The sequence below is a fragment of the Megascapheus bottae genome, chromosome 17 (assembly GCF_031878675.1).
Source record: "Megascapheus bottae isolate mThoBot1 chromosome 17, mThoBot2.hap1, whole genome shotgun sequence".
Lineage (NCBI taxonomy): Eukaryota > Metazoa > Chordata > Mammalia > Rodentia > Geomyidae > Megascapheus > Megascapheus bottae.
The window spans coordinates 39,889,191-39,902,029 of NC_143525.1; the positions used below are offsets into that span (position 1 = coordinate 39,889,191).

The 12,839-nt window shown below is 38.7% G+C and overlaps 1 protein-coding gene across 1 annotated transcript in view; it reads left to right on the forward strand.

Annotated features, from left to right (window-relative positions):
* The window catches only part of Tom1l1 (target of myb1 like 1 membrane trafficking protein), a 38,070-nt gene that overhangs the window by 13,758 nt on the left and 11,473 nt on the right, over positions 1-12,839 (forward strand). The window contains exons 5-8 of the mRNA XM_090351061.1: positions 113-235; positions 1,132-1,230; positions 2,292-2,408; positions 11,165-11,298. Coding sequence (XP_090207187.1) covers positions 113-235; positions 1,132-1,230; positions 2,292-2,408; positions 11,165-11,298 — 473 coding nt within the window. The remainder of the gene's footprint in view (positions 1-112; positions 236-1,131; positions 1,231-2,291; positions 2,409-11,164; positions 11,299-12,839) is intronic.

A 12,839-nucleotide genomic window follows, 5' to 3' on the forward strand; every position in this document is an offset into this window, starting at 1 on the left:
CCGCTTTCTCTTTATGAGTAAGGTTCATATAATTGCATTTTTCCATCATTAGCTTAAGAACTTTGGTTTTGCTATGGTTGTGACTCTGGAACTTTCTTTCTCTTGCATTCAGACTTGGTCACAGGGGTTCCCAGGAGGTGTGGAAGTAACTGAGGTGAAAGAAGTGTACCTGGACTTGCTGAAAAAAGGTGTCCAGTTTCCTCCCTCAGACGCAGAGGCTAAAACAAGACATGAGGTAAAAAGCTCTCATTGGATCCATGTAAAGTAATGTTATATACTCCTTGAGTGTTCTCTTGGGGTAAGGGATTGAGCAGCTTAGAAGAAAGCTGAATTTATTGGTGGGATGTCACTCTATTGCATAGAATAACCCAGGTTCATCATCATACTTTGCTGTTAAATTATGATATATTATGGAAGTATGAGTATAAATATAGTCATAGTCTTCCCTTTATTAGGTTTCCAAATATTTTTTGACATATTAATGCTAAGAAACATTGGTCTAAAATCCATGCTAAACCAGGTGCTACTTAGGGGGCTGAGATCTGAGGATTGTAGTTCAAAGCCAGTCCAGGCAGAAAAGTCCATGAAACTTTTATCTCTAGCTAATTACCAGAAAACCAGAAATGGCGCTGTGGCTCAATGTAGTAGAGGGCTATCCTTGAGCAAAAGAATAGCCCAGGCCCTGAGTTCAAGCCTCATAACCTACCAAAAAACAAACAGCCCCATTGGCTGTCCACCCAATATTGTTGAAAAGGTCTTGACACTGGAATCCATTCATAACTAGGACACGTGCCCTGATAGCTATGGTTTGAAAAGACTTTACATGAGTTGATTGAGAGAGCAGCAACAATCTCACTGGGCAGATCCATGTGAAAAACTAAGAGTACTTGCTTAAAATAAATCATATCTAATAGCCACATTTTACTGAGTACTTGCTCTGTTACAGGACATGTCATTTGCTTAGGACTCCTTCAATATGTTAGACATATTAGCACCTGATAGCTAACTGTGGGCTACTGTCCTTTATCCAGGGCTTTGGTTGATGGTGCCTGAGTTAGCTGAAGGAGGAAATTAGACTTGAGGTCACTATGCTAACTCAGAGTGTAACATTTCCATATTTCACCCTGATAGACTGCTCCGATCTCATCCCATGCACCAACATTGGTCCCATCTGCTCCTGTTCTTCCTTCTATAACTGCTACCAAGACTATTTCATTGGTCCCAGAACAGGTAACAACAGTGACAACTATACCTACTGATGACTTTTCCTAAGTTCTAAGCAATATATATGTGTATATGTATGTATATGTATATATACATGTGTGTATGCATATGTATGTATGTATATATATAGGTGTGTGTATATATATGTATGTACTACATTATAGGGTATAGGTATATCATTGTGCTCATTTTAGAGAAGACTGAACCTTAGTGATTTAATCATGGTTCATTTCTCAGGAAAATTTTCAGCGAGTTCTATCTGGTTCTAAAGTTCTGATTTTTAAGAGTTGTGCTTTGCTAGTAGGTTTGAGGACTGTGAGGAGCCTCTGACTGTGGGCTGGATCTTGGGTTGTCTACCAGTTGTTTTCTCATAGCACCAATAGGATTGTCCATATATTATTTCAGGAACCTGTTTAGGTGTTCACCATATTACATGTACTAATTATAGCAAATGAATTGTTTTTGCTTCTTTGTCTCTGTTTATCAGAGATAATTAATGGCTTGAAGCTCACTTATGTCCTATTATAAAACTACCATTAAAGATTAAACATTATTTAATCAGCCTATTAACTATCAGTTTATGTGTTTCTTACATAAAAGTTAATATGGTTAAATTAGAATTCAGTCTAGGAAACAAAAGTATTTCTTTTTTATATTTTTTTCCTGTAAATACCATGAGAACTTTAAAAATGCTCATGCTTTTTTTCCCCTTCTTCTTCATCTTTATCTTCTTTTTCCTAATGAGTTACAAAGAAATTCAGGCTAATATTCTCCATTTTGTTTAGGTTCTGGTACTTTCTACTAGGTACCTACTACACCACCTCTCTTCCCAATTTTGGTTCTTATCTGAATTTTTTATCTTCACTTTCAGCTTTCTTAAAGTATATTTTAGAGTTTATTATAATAAATCTCAAGTCCATTTAGGTGACAGTTTAATTTGTACAAGAATTATACATATATTTCTATAAACTTAAATGTACTTAAGAATAGTTCAGCAAATATCCTGAAGCCGGGGAACAAGTGTCTTCATGTGTCTGATTTACTGACTGGTGGGTTATTGTCTACAGATTGGAAAGTTGCACAGCGAATTAGATATGGTAAAAATGAATGTGCGAGTGATGGCTGCCATATTGCTGGAGAACACACCTGGATCTGAAAACCCGGATGACATAGCGCTTCTGCAGGTGCAGTATGATTTCAGGGACCCAGCCAACTTGGTTTGAACTTTGAGCTTTGGAGGTGAAAGATATGTTGATAATGTCTAGTCCATCCTCTTACATCTTGACTTCATCTGTTTTCTAAACTTAAGACCTAAGTTGAACTCTGACCAGAAGTGCAGCTGTAAATAGAATCCTCCTCTTGTAAAAGAATATTCATTTATAACCTTGGACAGTCTACTCTCTTACTGTTGCCAGCGTGTAAACATTGCCTCTGTGTCCTCTTGCTCAACAAATGTATTAAGTGACTATGATGTGGTAAGGGATATAGAAATCAAGACACTGTCCCAGTTTTCGAGAACTTCTAGCTAGTGAACAAGACTCGTTTATAAACAGCACAGCAAAATAGTACAAGTACTATAATATAAAATGTGTCCGAATGTCGTGGGATCCTATATGAGAATGAGGAGAAAAGTGGTGAAGACTTAGAAAAGGTGTAGGCAAGCAGTATACTGGCTCTAGGGAAGCAGCTGGACACAACATGACCATACAGTATTTGGTAAACCAGTAACAGCTGATGGCCTCTCAAACCTACTTCTGTAGTGCTTATTCATACATGTTGCTTTTCCCTCAACTGGGAGAAAATCCCTTCCTTCTCTTAATTACCAATTTTAAATTTTAGTACTTAATAATTATAGACATGGGGGCACATACCTGTACTTCTTCCCATGACAATTACTTGAAGCTTGGAGTTGGAGACCCCACCTACAAACAAAACAAAGGAATGGAAAATAGGATTCCATTTAATACCTACAAATGACAGAAGCAGTTAGGAAAGGGTATCAATTTCTAGGTCTTTCTACTCAAATGGATTTAAGGGCCTTATATTGTTACGTTTTTTTCCCCATTTCCTACTCTTCACTTTTCATGTTGAAATTAGTTTTCCTTGATTTCTTAGATTGTTAGGTTAGTTTATGACATTTTTCTTTTCTTTTTTTTTTTTTTTTTTTTTTTTGGCCAGTCCTGGGCTTGAGCTCAGGCCTGAGCACTGTCCTTGGACTTTCTCAAGGCTAGAGCTCTACCACTTAAGCCTCAGCACCACTTCTGGCTTTTTTTCTATGTATGTGGTACCGAGGAATCAAACCCGGATCTTCATGCATGCTAGGCAAGCACTTTAACCACTAGGCCAAACTCCCGGCCCTATGACATTTTTCTTAATCACTTTGAAAGAACATTGAGCAAACATTATAAGTCTTCAGGAGTGAAGCATCCTATACATTCCTTCTGTGTTCTGAGGCAGGACTCATTGTGAGCAATCTAGAAAGTGCTGGATTGTTTTTCTCCTAACTCAGGAGTTGGCAAACTGTGGCCTACAGGCCACATCCAAGTCTTTGTTTTTGTCTGTGGTCCCAGAAGGGTCATGTAAAGGAATGGTTTTAATTGTTGTTTTAAAACAAACAAACCCCTAGAGGTTTATACAAGCCTATCCCCAGAAGCTACCAGGGTCTCTGACATACCTTTCAAGCAATGACTTGACCCTTCACACCTCAATATCAGTAAATGTGTGGGATAAGAAAGGAATTCATCTGTAATTGCATCTGTAATCCTAGTTTCTCCAGAGGCTATGGATGGAGGTTCAAAGCCAGCTCAGGCAGGAAAGTCCATGAAATCTCTATCTCCATTTAATCACTAGAAAACCAGAAGTGGAGCTATAGCACAGGTAGTAGAGCACTAGCCTTAACCACAAAAGCTCAGGGACAGTTCCCAGACCAAGGTCATGCCCCAGGACTGGCACACGCATGCACGTGCATGCACACACACATACACACACACCACTGACAAATTTCAAATAGTGCCTTGGGTGTATAAACTTCCTAGAGATTATGAAACATGAGCTGTCTAGGGCATTGGAGACTTCAAGTCATGGCCAAAAGGGAAATAAATCAGCATGACAGAAAGGAGCCACTAAAACCATATAAGCCAGCATGGTGTTTGATAGTACAAGCAGGTATAGCATTGAGGAGGCTGAGGCAGAATATCATGAATTCAAGGCCATTCTGGGCTATTGAATGAAACCACGTGTCAACCAAGCCAAATTTAAACAAATGCGTTTCATTTAAGCTGAGGTGCTGCACACCAAATCAGATTTTTAGGCAGATCCTTCAAGTGGCATTGAGATGACAAATTAGAGTAAGGCAGAACTATATCCTTCATTCTCATTGGGCTTAGGATGTGATATATGAGTGAGAGTTTATGCCTGTGGTTGAATAAATTTGTCAAACCAATTGATTGATATGTTTCTGTCTTGGAGGTTTGTGAAGTTTATGACTGTAGTAAGGCTCTGAAATACCGTTTGGCCCAGTGCTTACAAATGTTTTGTTTTTGAATAAAGAATGCCTCTTTGCTAAATATCTGTTAATATTCTACAGAAGTTCAGAGCAATATACCTTAGGAGGCAAATCAACACTTGTGATCATTGGCTCTCAGTATATTCTGTTACTTTTAGAATATTTCACTTAGGAGCATTATCATGTATCAGTTTGCAGTTAGGTGTTTTGTTTTGAGGTTTTTGCTTTTGGGCAACTCATTTACCATCACTGTCTTATTTGTGTGTGTGTGTGTGTGTGTGTGTGTGTGTGTGTGTGTGTGTGTGTGTGTACATATATATGAGTTTAGATGGTATTTAGTAAACAATAGAAATACTAAGTACATCCTATTACTTTAGGAAATTAAAGGAAACCAAGCATTAAATAGAATTCATATGGTAGTAATTCTTTAAAAACATTCATAGTTGGAGACTTTTGTAGATAGAAGCTATCTTAGTTGGCATGCTAACAAAAATGTTAAAAATTATCAAAGCACCAGGGTACAAAGTAGATCCTTTTTTTTTTTTCAGAAATGACCACAGCATTATATCTTGTTTCACATGTTCTTCACAGTCCATTCTGAGCTTGAAAATGAAATGATTTATGACTTTTTCTCTCTTGTTCTCATCCATCTGTGGCAAACAGTCCTTCTGTAAAAATGTACATTCTATTTAAATATGTGAATCCCATTTTATGTTGTACTCCATCAAGCATGAAATCCTTTTTTGTCTCAGAGTCTTTGGGTGCAGATATTTGGCTGAATTTGGAAGTATGATGCTAATTTGTTGGGTTGTTTTAATGCCAGGGCTCAGGGCTATGTATTGCCTTGAATAGTAAAGAGACTTAGATTATAACTCAGCATTAGAATACTGCTCATGGCCAATTCAAGTTGAATGGTTTCTGGCATCGGATCAACGTGTTTACAGAGGCTATTAAACTGTGTAACTTCATTTTTCTCTCTTTGTGCTTTCTTTTGTTAGTAACACATAAAGATCTGGTGTGGGGAATGCTATTCTTAATTTTTTGACAAATATTTGCATATCTTTAAATAACTGTTGTTCTAAAAAAATGTCTCCCATGGAGAGAAGGATAAGTATTGCATCTACACTGAATGGTGTAAAAAGGAAACCATGAAAGCAGATGGGGAGGGGAAGCAAAACAAGCAATTCTTTAATTCTTTAATATGTATTTTCTCCAAGCCGACTCACCCTCATCTAATCTCCTGGGTTCAGTAACAGTGGGTTTCCTGGATAATGTCAGCTTCCTGCCTGGTTGCCCTTGTATGACAAGAGGGTCTGCCACAAATACATAGATGGTCGTCAGCAGGGATGGTCAGTCATGTGTTAGGACAAGTGCAGAAGAAGGAATGATGTGGAGAGACGTGATGATATTGGTAGAGCGAATAAATTTTCCTTCTTGTGTCCCATGTCCTACTGACATGCCCTGTTAGCTGAACCCCATTAGGAATCAGAGCAAAGGGCATCTTGGTGAGGTGGTTGGTGTTTTACAAGCTGAGTCAGACATAAAGTATAGGTGAGTCTGGAGGGCAAAAAGGAGGGTGATCCATTTTCTTAAGCCAGGGAACACAGTCTTATCGCACTATTTGTTAGCATTTAGAGCAGCTTGTGTACTTGAAACTGCCTTCTGGTTCTACATGCTGCCAGCTTATTTAAAGAACCTGTTCCCTGTGTATGCCCTCCTATATGAAATGTAATAAATTTTATTTAGTATCGCTTCTGTTCTTCTAGTTCATATTGAGCCACAGGATTAATAGAGGCCCTGGTGATTCTTGGACATCTTGTACTATAATATGAAGACTCTTGGAGAGTAAAATCGTCTTGTGCTATGGACATCTTTCCTTTTGGACTTTGAACTTCACTGGGTGGAGAATGAAATTCTGTTACCCAAGTGGAACCTGTGGGTTCTGATGCCTATTGTGGTCATAGAAAATGAAGAATTACCATGTTTGTTTCCAATATTTTGCTTTCTTGGCCTTGTATACTTCACCTTGGGCAACTTCCTTTTATCTTGCGTAACTTTCTCTAGTATCTCCCCACTTTGTTTTTTCCTGTGTTGGATCTCAACCTCAATAGGACACCAAAAGAAGGAATTATTTCAGAATGAAAGGAGCTCAAAATGTATGTTATTAACTTAAGTATTGACAACTACTTAAAGGTAATTTAGCTACTTACAACATGTCAATTTATATCAATACATCCTGATCAATCTCACCCCTTCCATCTTTCTTCTCTTCACCCATCCCCCTTCCACCCATCCCTTCAAATTACTTGATTCCATTTTCGTAGGTGTACGTGGACTGTCTCAGTTCATCCTGCCTCTCAGGCAGCTCACATTTTGAAAGGACAACTAGAGAAACCCTTACTTGAGCTTATTAGAAAAATGCTGAGAGAAAAACTTTGAGAATAAGAGAAAGACAAGGAAAGTTGTCTCCCCTCTCTTGCTCTTCTGTTTCTAACATTCAGGAACTTGTAAGATGTTAATAGTTGGGCCAGGAGTTTGGCCTAGTGGTAGAGTGCTTGCCTAGCATGCACGAAGACACGGGTTTGATTCCTCGGTACCACATACATAGAAAAAAAGCTGGAAGTGGTACTGAGGTTCAAGTGGTAGAGCTCTAGCCTTGAGAAAGTCCAAGGACAGGGCTCAGGCCCTGAGCTCAAGCCCAAGACTGGCAAAAAAAAAAACAAAAAAAACTATGTTAATAGAAGGGATGTTCAATGTCAAGGAGTTTTATCTTTCTTCCTTAACAGACTAAGCCGTATATTCAAGGGGAAGCGAGCTGGAATGAGACTCACTCTCTGAATCTTGAATTCTGTCCATGATATCCACTCGTTTCTTGCTGTGAACCCATAACTTGATATTCTACTGCAGATAGCTAACATACTGGCTTGTGTAGGCATGAATCATCTTGTTAGTTAAAAAAGCAACTTGAAGGCAGAAACTGTTCAGTGTTAGAAATATGGCTTTATGGGTAGAGTGCCTGCCTAGCAAGCACAAAGTCCTCAGTTGAAATCCTATTCTTTCTTTCTCTCCCTCTCCTTCTCCCATCCTTCTCTGTCTCTCTCTCTCTGTCTCTCTCTGTCTCTTTCTGTCTCTCTCTCTTCCTCTCTCTCTCTCTCTCTCTCTCTCTCTCTCTCTCTCTCTCTCTCTCACACACACACACACACACATGCACGCACGCACGCACACAGAGTTAGTGTGGCCTGGAGGAGTTTTTATTCTAATTTTCTGGTCTCTTGCAGGCTGGGTGGGGAGCATTAGGAAGAGAAGAAACATGGCTGCTAGCATGATATTAACCTAAGGATACCTTGTCTAGTGAAGCTCTCATACAGATATATTGTTTGCTACTTTCACTACTGCAAGCCAGGTGTTCAGTCATTTAAAAAAATTATTTTGGAGTAGTTGAACAGAGGGATTTCAAGTCAACACAACAGTGGTTGAGCACAATGGGCCTAGATCGATGTCTCACCCCTTTCACGGTTCTCTCCGATTTTTCTTTTTGCTTTCAGTGCACTGCTTCATGGTGGTGAACCCAGGATGACCTTTGTAGGTGCTGAACGTGCAGAGAAACTTCCTTTCTTCAAGTGTTCTTCCTGAGTGTTTTGTGGAAAGATTGGGGCCACATAGGATGTCAGAAGAGGGTGCTCGTAATGAGCTCCATTTTGTCCTGCTCCAACTTTGAATTGCTTGTTAATTTCACACTTCTGTAGAAGTCAGCCTTTGGCTTTACAATCAAAGGGACTATTCCCGGGGGCTCTATGATGGACACATATACACTAGCCACTGTCACTCTATTTTGATTCACTCCTCCAGGCTCCCCATCACCATCCCCCCACAAAGACCTGCTGTGGGGAACTCTGTGACCCATCTTTTTTTTTTTTTTTGGTCCCTGCTGCTTGATCTGTGCTGTTTCTAGGTGGCACGGCCCTCCCCTGAGACAGACATCAATAGCAAAGATCAGAATGGGCCAGCTTTTGAATAGGTTTTCTACATTCTGTTTGGCAAGCCTGCTGAGAGCTGTGGTATTCCTTTCATGTTCCCATTCCATCTGTTTTCCAAAGGGCAAAGGGAGGGTCTTCATGTGACCCTGCACCTATTGATGTTAGCTGCAAATTCATTTCAAATTAATTTCTACAAGCATCTAACACCCTTTGTATTTCCTTGATCTTAACCTTATTTTAGCAAGGCTGCCCTTGAGCAATAAGAGAGAAAATGTGTGTACACTTTATAGCAAGAACAAAGGGAAGTTCTTATTCATCAAAGGGATTCTATTAGCTGCTTTTTCCCCCATTTGTATGACCTTAGTCCTGGGTTATAGTACAGATATTACAGGATTATAAAAGGTATCTAGAGAAACTCCTAATAACTCCTCCTTAAGCAATCACAATGTGTTGATTAATTATCAAGTGTTCATATACCATCTTAGGGTTTCTGATAAATGATTTCCTATTAACAACTCTGTAAGGCAGATTTTGTTATTGTTGTATTATAAATAACATAGGGTATTGTTATTATAAATAGCATTCTTATTATAAATAACATGGGATTACATTTTATCCTCCATATATTAAGTATATTAGACACATCTTTGGTCTTCTGAGTCTAAGGTATTTTTCCCTTTGCAAGTAGCCCACTATCTCTCTTTATTACAACTTGGCCATAGCCATTTGGTTACTGATTTCCTAGGGTGGTTTTTCCACTATAATGCACAGTCTAGATGACCCATAGCACATAAAATGCATAGTTTATCATGTTGAACATAGATCCCTGTGCTATGTTACTGCTGATGGTGTCATTAGTAAATAGGACAGTTTTCTTGGTATCCTCTCGTAGGTATAAAAACTCATCCATCATCTGTCTGGTTCACTTACCTTTTCTTTTTCACTTTACTTTGTCTTGTAAATATCCTTTTGATTTTGTGGAGGGTAGTAGCTTTTACCCTAGAGTCCAAATGCTAGTTAGGTATTCCTAATGCTAGTTAGATTTATTTATTTAGAGTTCCTCACAGGAGTCTTAGAATAGATAGCTTGAGATTCTAAATGATTTCACAAAAGCATAAATTTTTCAGTGAGCCTTTCTTGAGGGGAGAATCTAATTGTGTGATGTATAAACAAGGTTTACTATGACTGAAAAAGGAGAGAGGGCCTTATGTTAGTGTGATAGATTGTGGCCAAATGGGATGCAGGAGACAGTAATACCTAGTCGTGTATACCCCAGGCTTTCTGGAGGTTTTCCTGAAGAAAATCAATTGTAGGACAGCAGTTTTCAAATGTCACTGTACATAGACACACTTTGGGGAGCTTGGTATTTTTTTTATTATTAGTTTTTGTTGTTGTTTTAGTTTGGTTTTTGCTGGTCCCAGGATCAGCAGCTCAGGGTCTGGGCACTGTCCCTGAGCTTTTCTGCTCAAGGATAGTGCTCTACCACTTGAGCCACAGCTCTATTTCCAGCTCTTTTTGTAGTTTATTGGATATAAGAGTCTCATGGACTGTCCAGCCCTGGCTTTGAACTGTAATCCTCAGATCTTATCCTCCTATGTGGCTAGGATAACAGGCATGAGCCACTGGTACCTGACTGTTGCTTTTTTGTTGTTGTTGTTGTTGTTTTGTTTTGCCGGTCCTAGAGCTTGAACTCAACTCAGGACCTGAGCACTGTCCTTGGGCTTTTTCAAGGCTTGACCTTTACTACTTGAGCCATAACATTCCTTATTATACACGTCACATTTGATTGTTATGTCAGCCTCTGAGCTACCATAGACAAGTCTCATTTATCAATGAGAATACTTAAAATTTAGAAAAAGAAGTGATTTTTTTTGCAAAATTCATATAATGAGTGATTGTTGTCCTTAATGTACTATGTTGTCTCTCATCTCTTTTGCTGTCCCTTGGTTATCTCATATTGTTACAGTATTTTACCTTGTTTATCTGATATATATATATATATGTGTGTGTGTGTGTGTGTATTTGGTTATTTGAAATCGAATAGGGAAGGGGGGAAAACAAGATGAGGGGAAGGGGGAGGGGGAAGGAAATGGGGACCAAGACATGAGAAAGGGTATCAATGTATGTGAAGTAATGCACTGTCTATCTGGTGAATATAATGTAACCCTTCTATTAATTACAATAAAAAATATATGAAAAAAGAAGTGATTTTTTTTCCAGTGTAGCATAGCTGATAAGCAAGGCATGTATTTAACATAAAGCATTTCTAATTCTAGGCCATCATTATTTTCCTGTAGACCCATTATTTTTCTGATTTTGACTTTCAGTGAAACAAAGTCAATTTTCTAGGAAGCACAAGCTGTTCACAATTTTATCCTTTGGTAGTTTGTTATAGGAAGCTTCTTGTCTTTATAGAGCGTTCTTAGTATAGAATAAACCTCTCTCCCTTCTTTGATAGAAACTGTACAAGACAGGCCGGGAGATGCAAGAAAGGATCATGGACCTGCTTGTGGTAATAGAGAATGAAGACTTAATGGTGGAGCTCATTCAAGTGAATGAGGATTTGAATAATGCCATCCTTGGATATGAGAGGTGAGCAGTTGGTTTGCTTTTTGACCCTTGTCAGGCCCTACTTTCACCAAAATTCACTTGACATCCCTATTGAAGTATTTATAAGAAAACACTCTTTTTAGATTCTTTTCCTGTGATGGGTGGCATTTTTGGTGGGACAGTTTTCTCTTGTGTGGCCATGATTCAGACACCATAGCATTCCTCCTGATTGAAAAGACTTGCTGGACATCTATGGAAGCACCTTTCCTACTGGAAATTACTAGGAGTATTTAGTACTATATCTAGATTGTTAGCAGTAGATGATGAGATCAGTCTGACATACAGGAGAGTGGTGGGCCTAGATTCAAATCTATCTGTTGATTTCAGATACATTTTTTAAAGAATGTCTTTGGAGGGGCTGATATTTTTTAAAGGATGGAACTAGCCAGTATGCATAAAAACAGCTAATAAAGTACTAGCATATTGACACTCATTAAATAATTTCTCTCTCTCTCTCTCTCTCTCTCTCTCTCTCTCTCTCTCTCTCTCTCTCTCTCTCTCTCTCTCTCTCTCTCTTTTTGCGGGCACTAATGAAGCTCAAAGCTGGCATTCTGTCACTTAAGACACCATAACTCCACTTCCAGTTGATTTGGGTGATTGATTGGAGAGAAGAGTTTCTTGGACTTTCCTCTCCAGGCTGGCTTTGAGTCAGTCCTTTACATCTTAGCTTCTTGAGTAGCTAGGATTATAGGCATGAGTAACTGGCATCCACCCAGCTAAATATTGATTTCTTAACCTTTCAGTTAGCATCCCAGGGTAAAAATGACTACTTCTCCCCCCCCCCACACACACAGGGAATGAATGAGCCAAGAAAACCAGGAAAATAAAGCCAGAACTATAAAATGATAGTTCCTTTCCTTCACTAACTCACATTCACTGCTTCTCAGGAACAGCAGCTGTTTGTAAGAAAAGATGACAGGACCTGACTGATTTTGTGAGCCCTGGAACTGTGTTTTTTTTTTCTCTTTTCACTGAACAGACTCACAATTCTTGCCATTCATTTTCTGTGATACAAATCTTTGTAAGGAGGAGAAATATCCAAGGCAGTTTAGCACTGCCTTCTGATTTTCATTTAGGATGGTTCTAAAGGCCTCCTTGAGGAAAAAATGTTTATGTGATCATCTAACTTTTGTGTGGTTCAGCTTGGAACCATGTGTGCCAGAGTGAGCAACAGCAAATGTGAGATAGAAACAACTTGAGTCCTGAGATTCAGAGAGAATTTCTCACCTCTAGAAATGATATTAGTTTTGGTATTTTCCTGTGGGTGATATATCAAATTTTGACAATCTTGGTAACTGAACATAATAACTCATTATAACAATAATTCACTATCATAGAATAATTCAGTCTAATAATAATAATTCATTATTGAAGAATATTAGCTTAAATTCTCTAGGTCAGGAATCCCAAATGGGTGTTACTAAACGAAGTGCAAGTGAGATAGGAGAAGGGCTGCACTTAGTTTTGGAAGCACTGGAGAAGACTCTACCCTTACATTTGCAACTTGTAGAGGCTGCCTACTT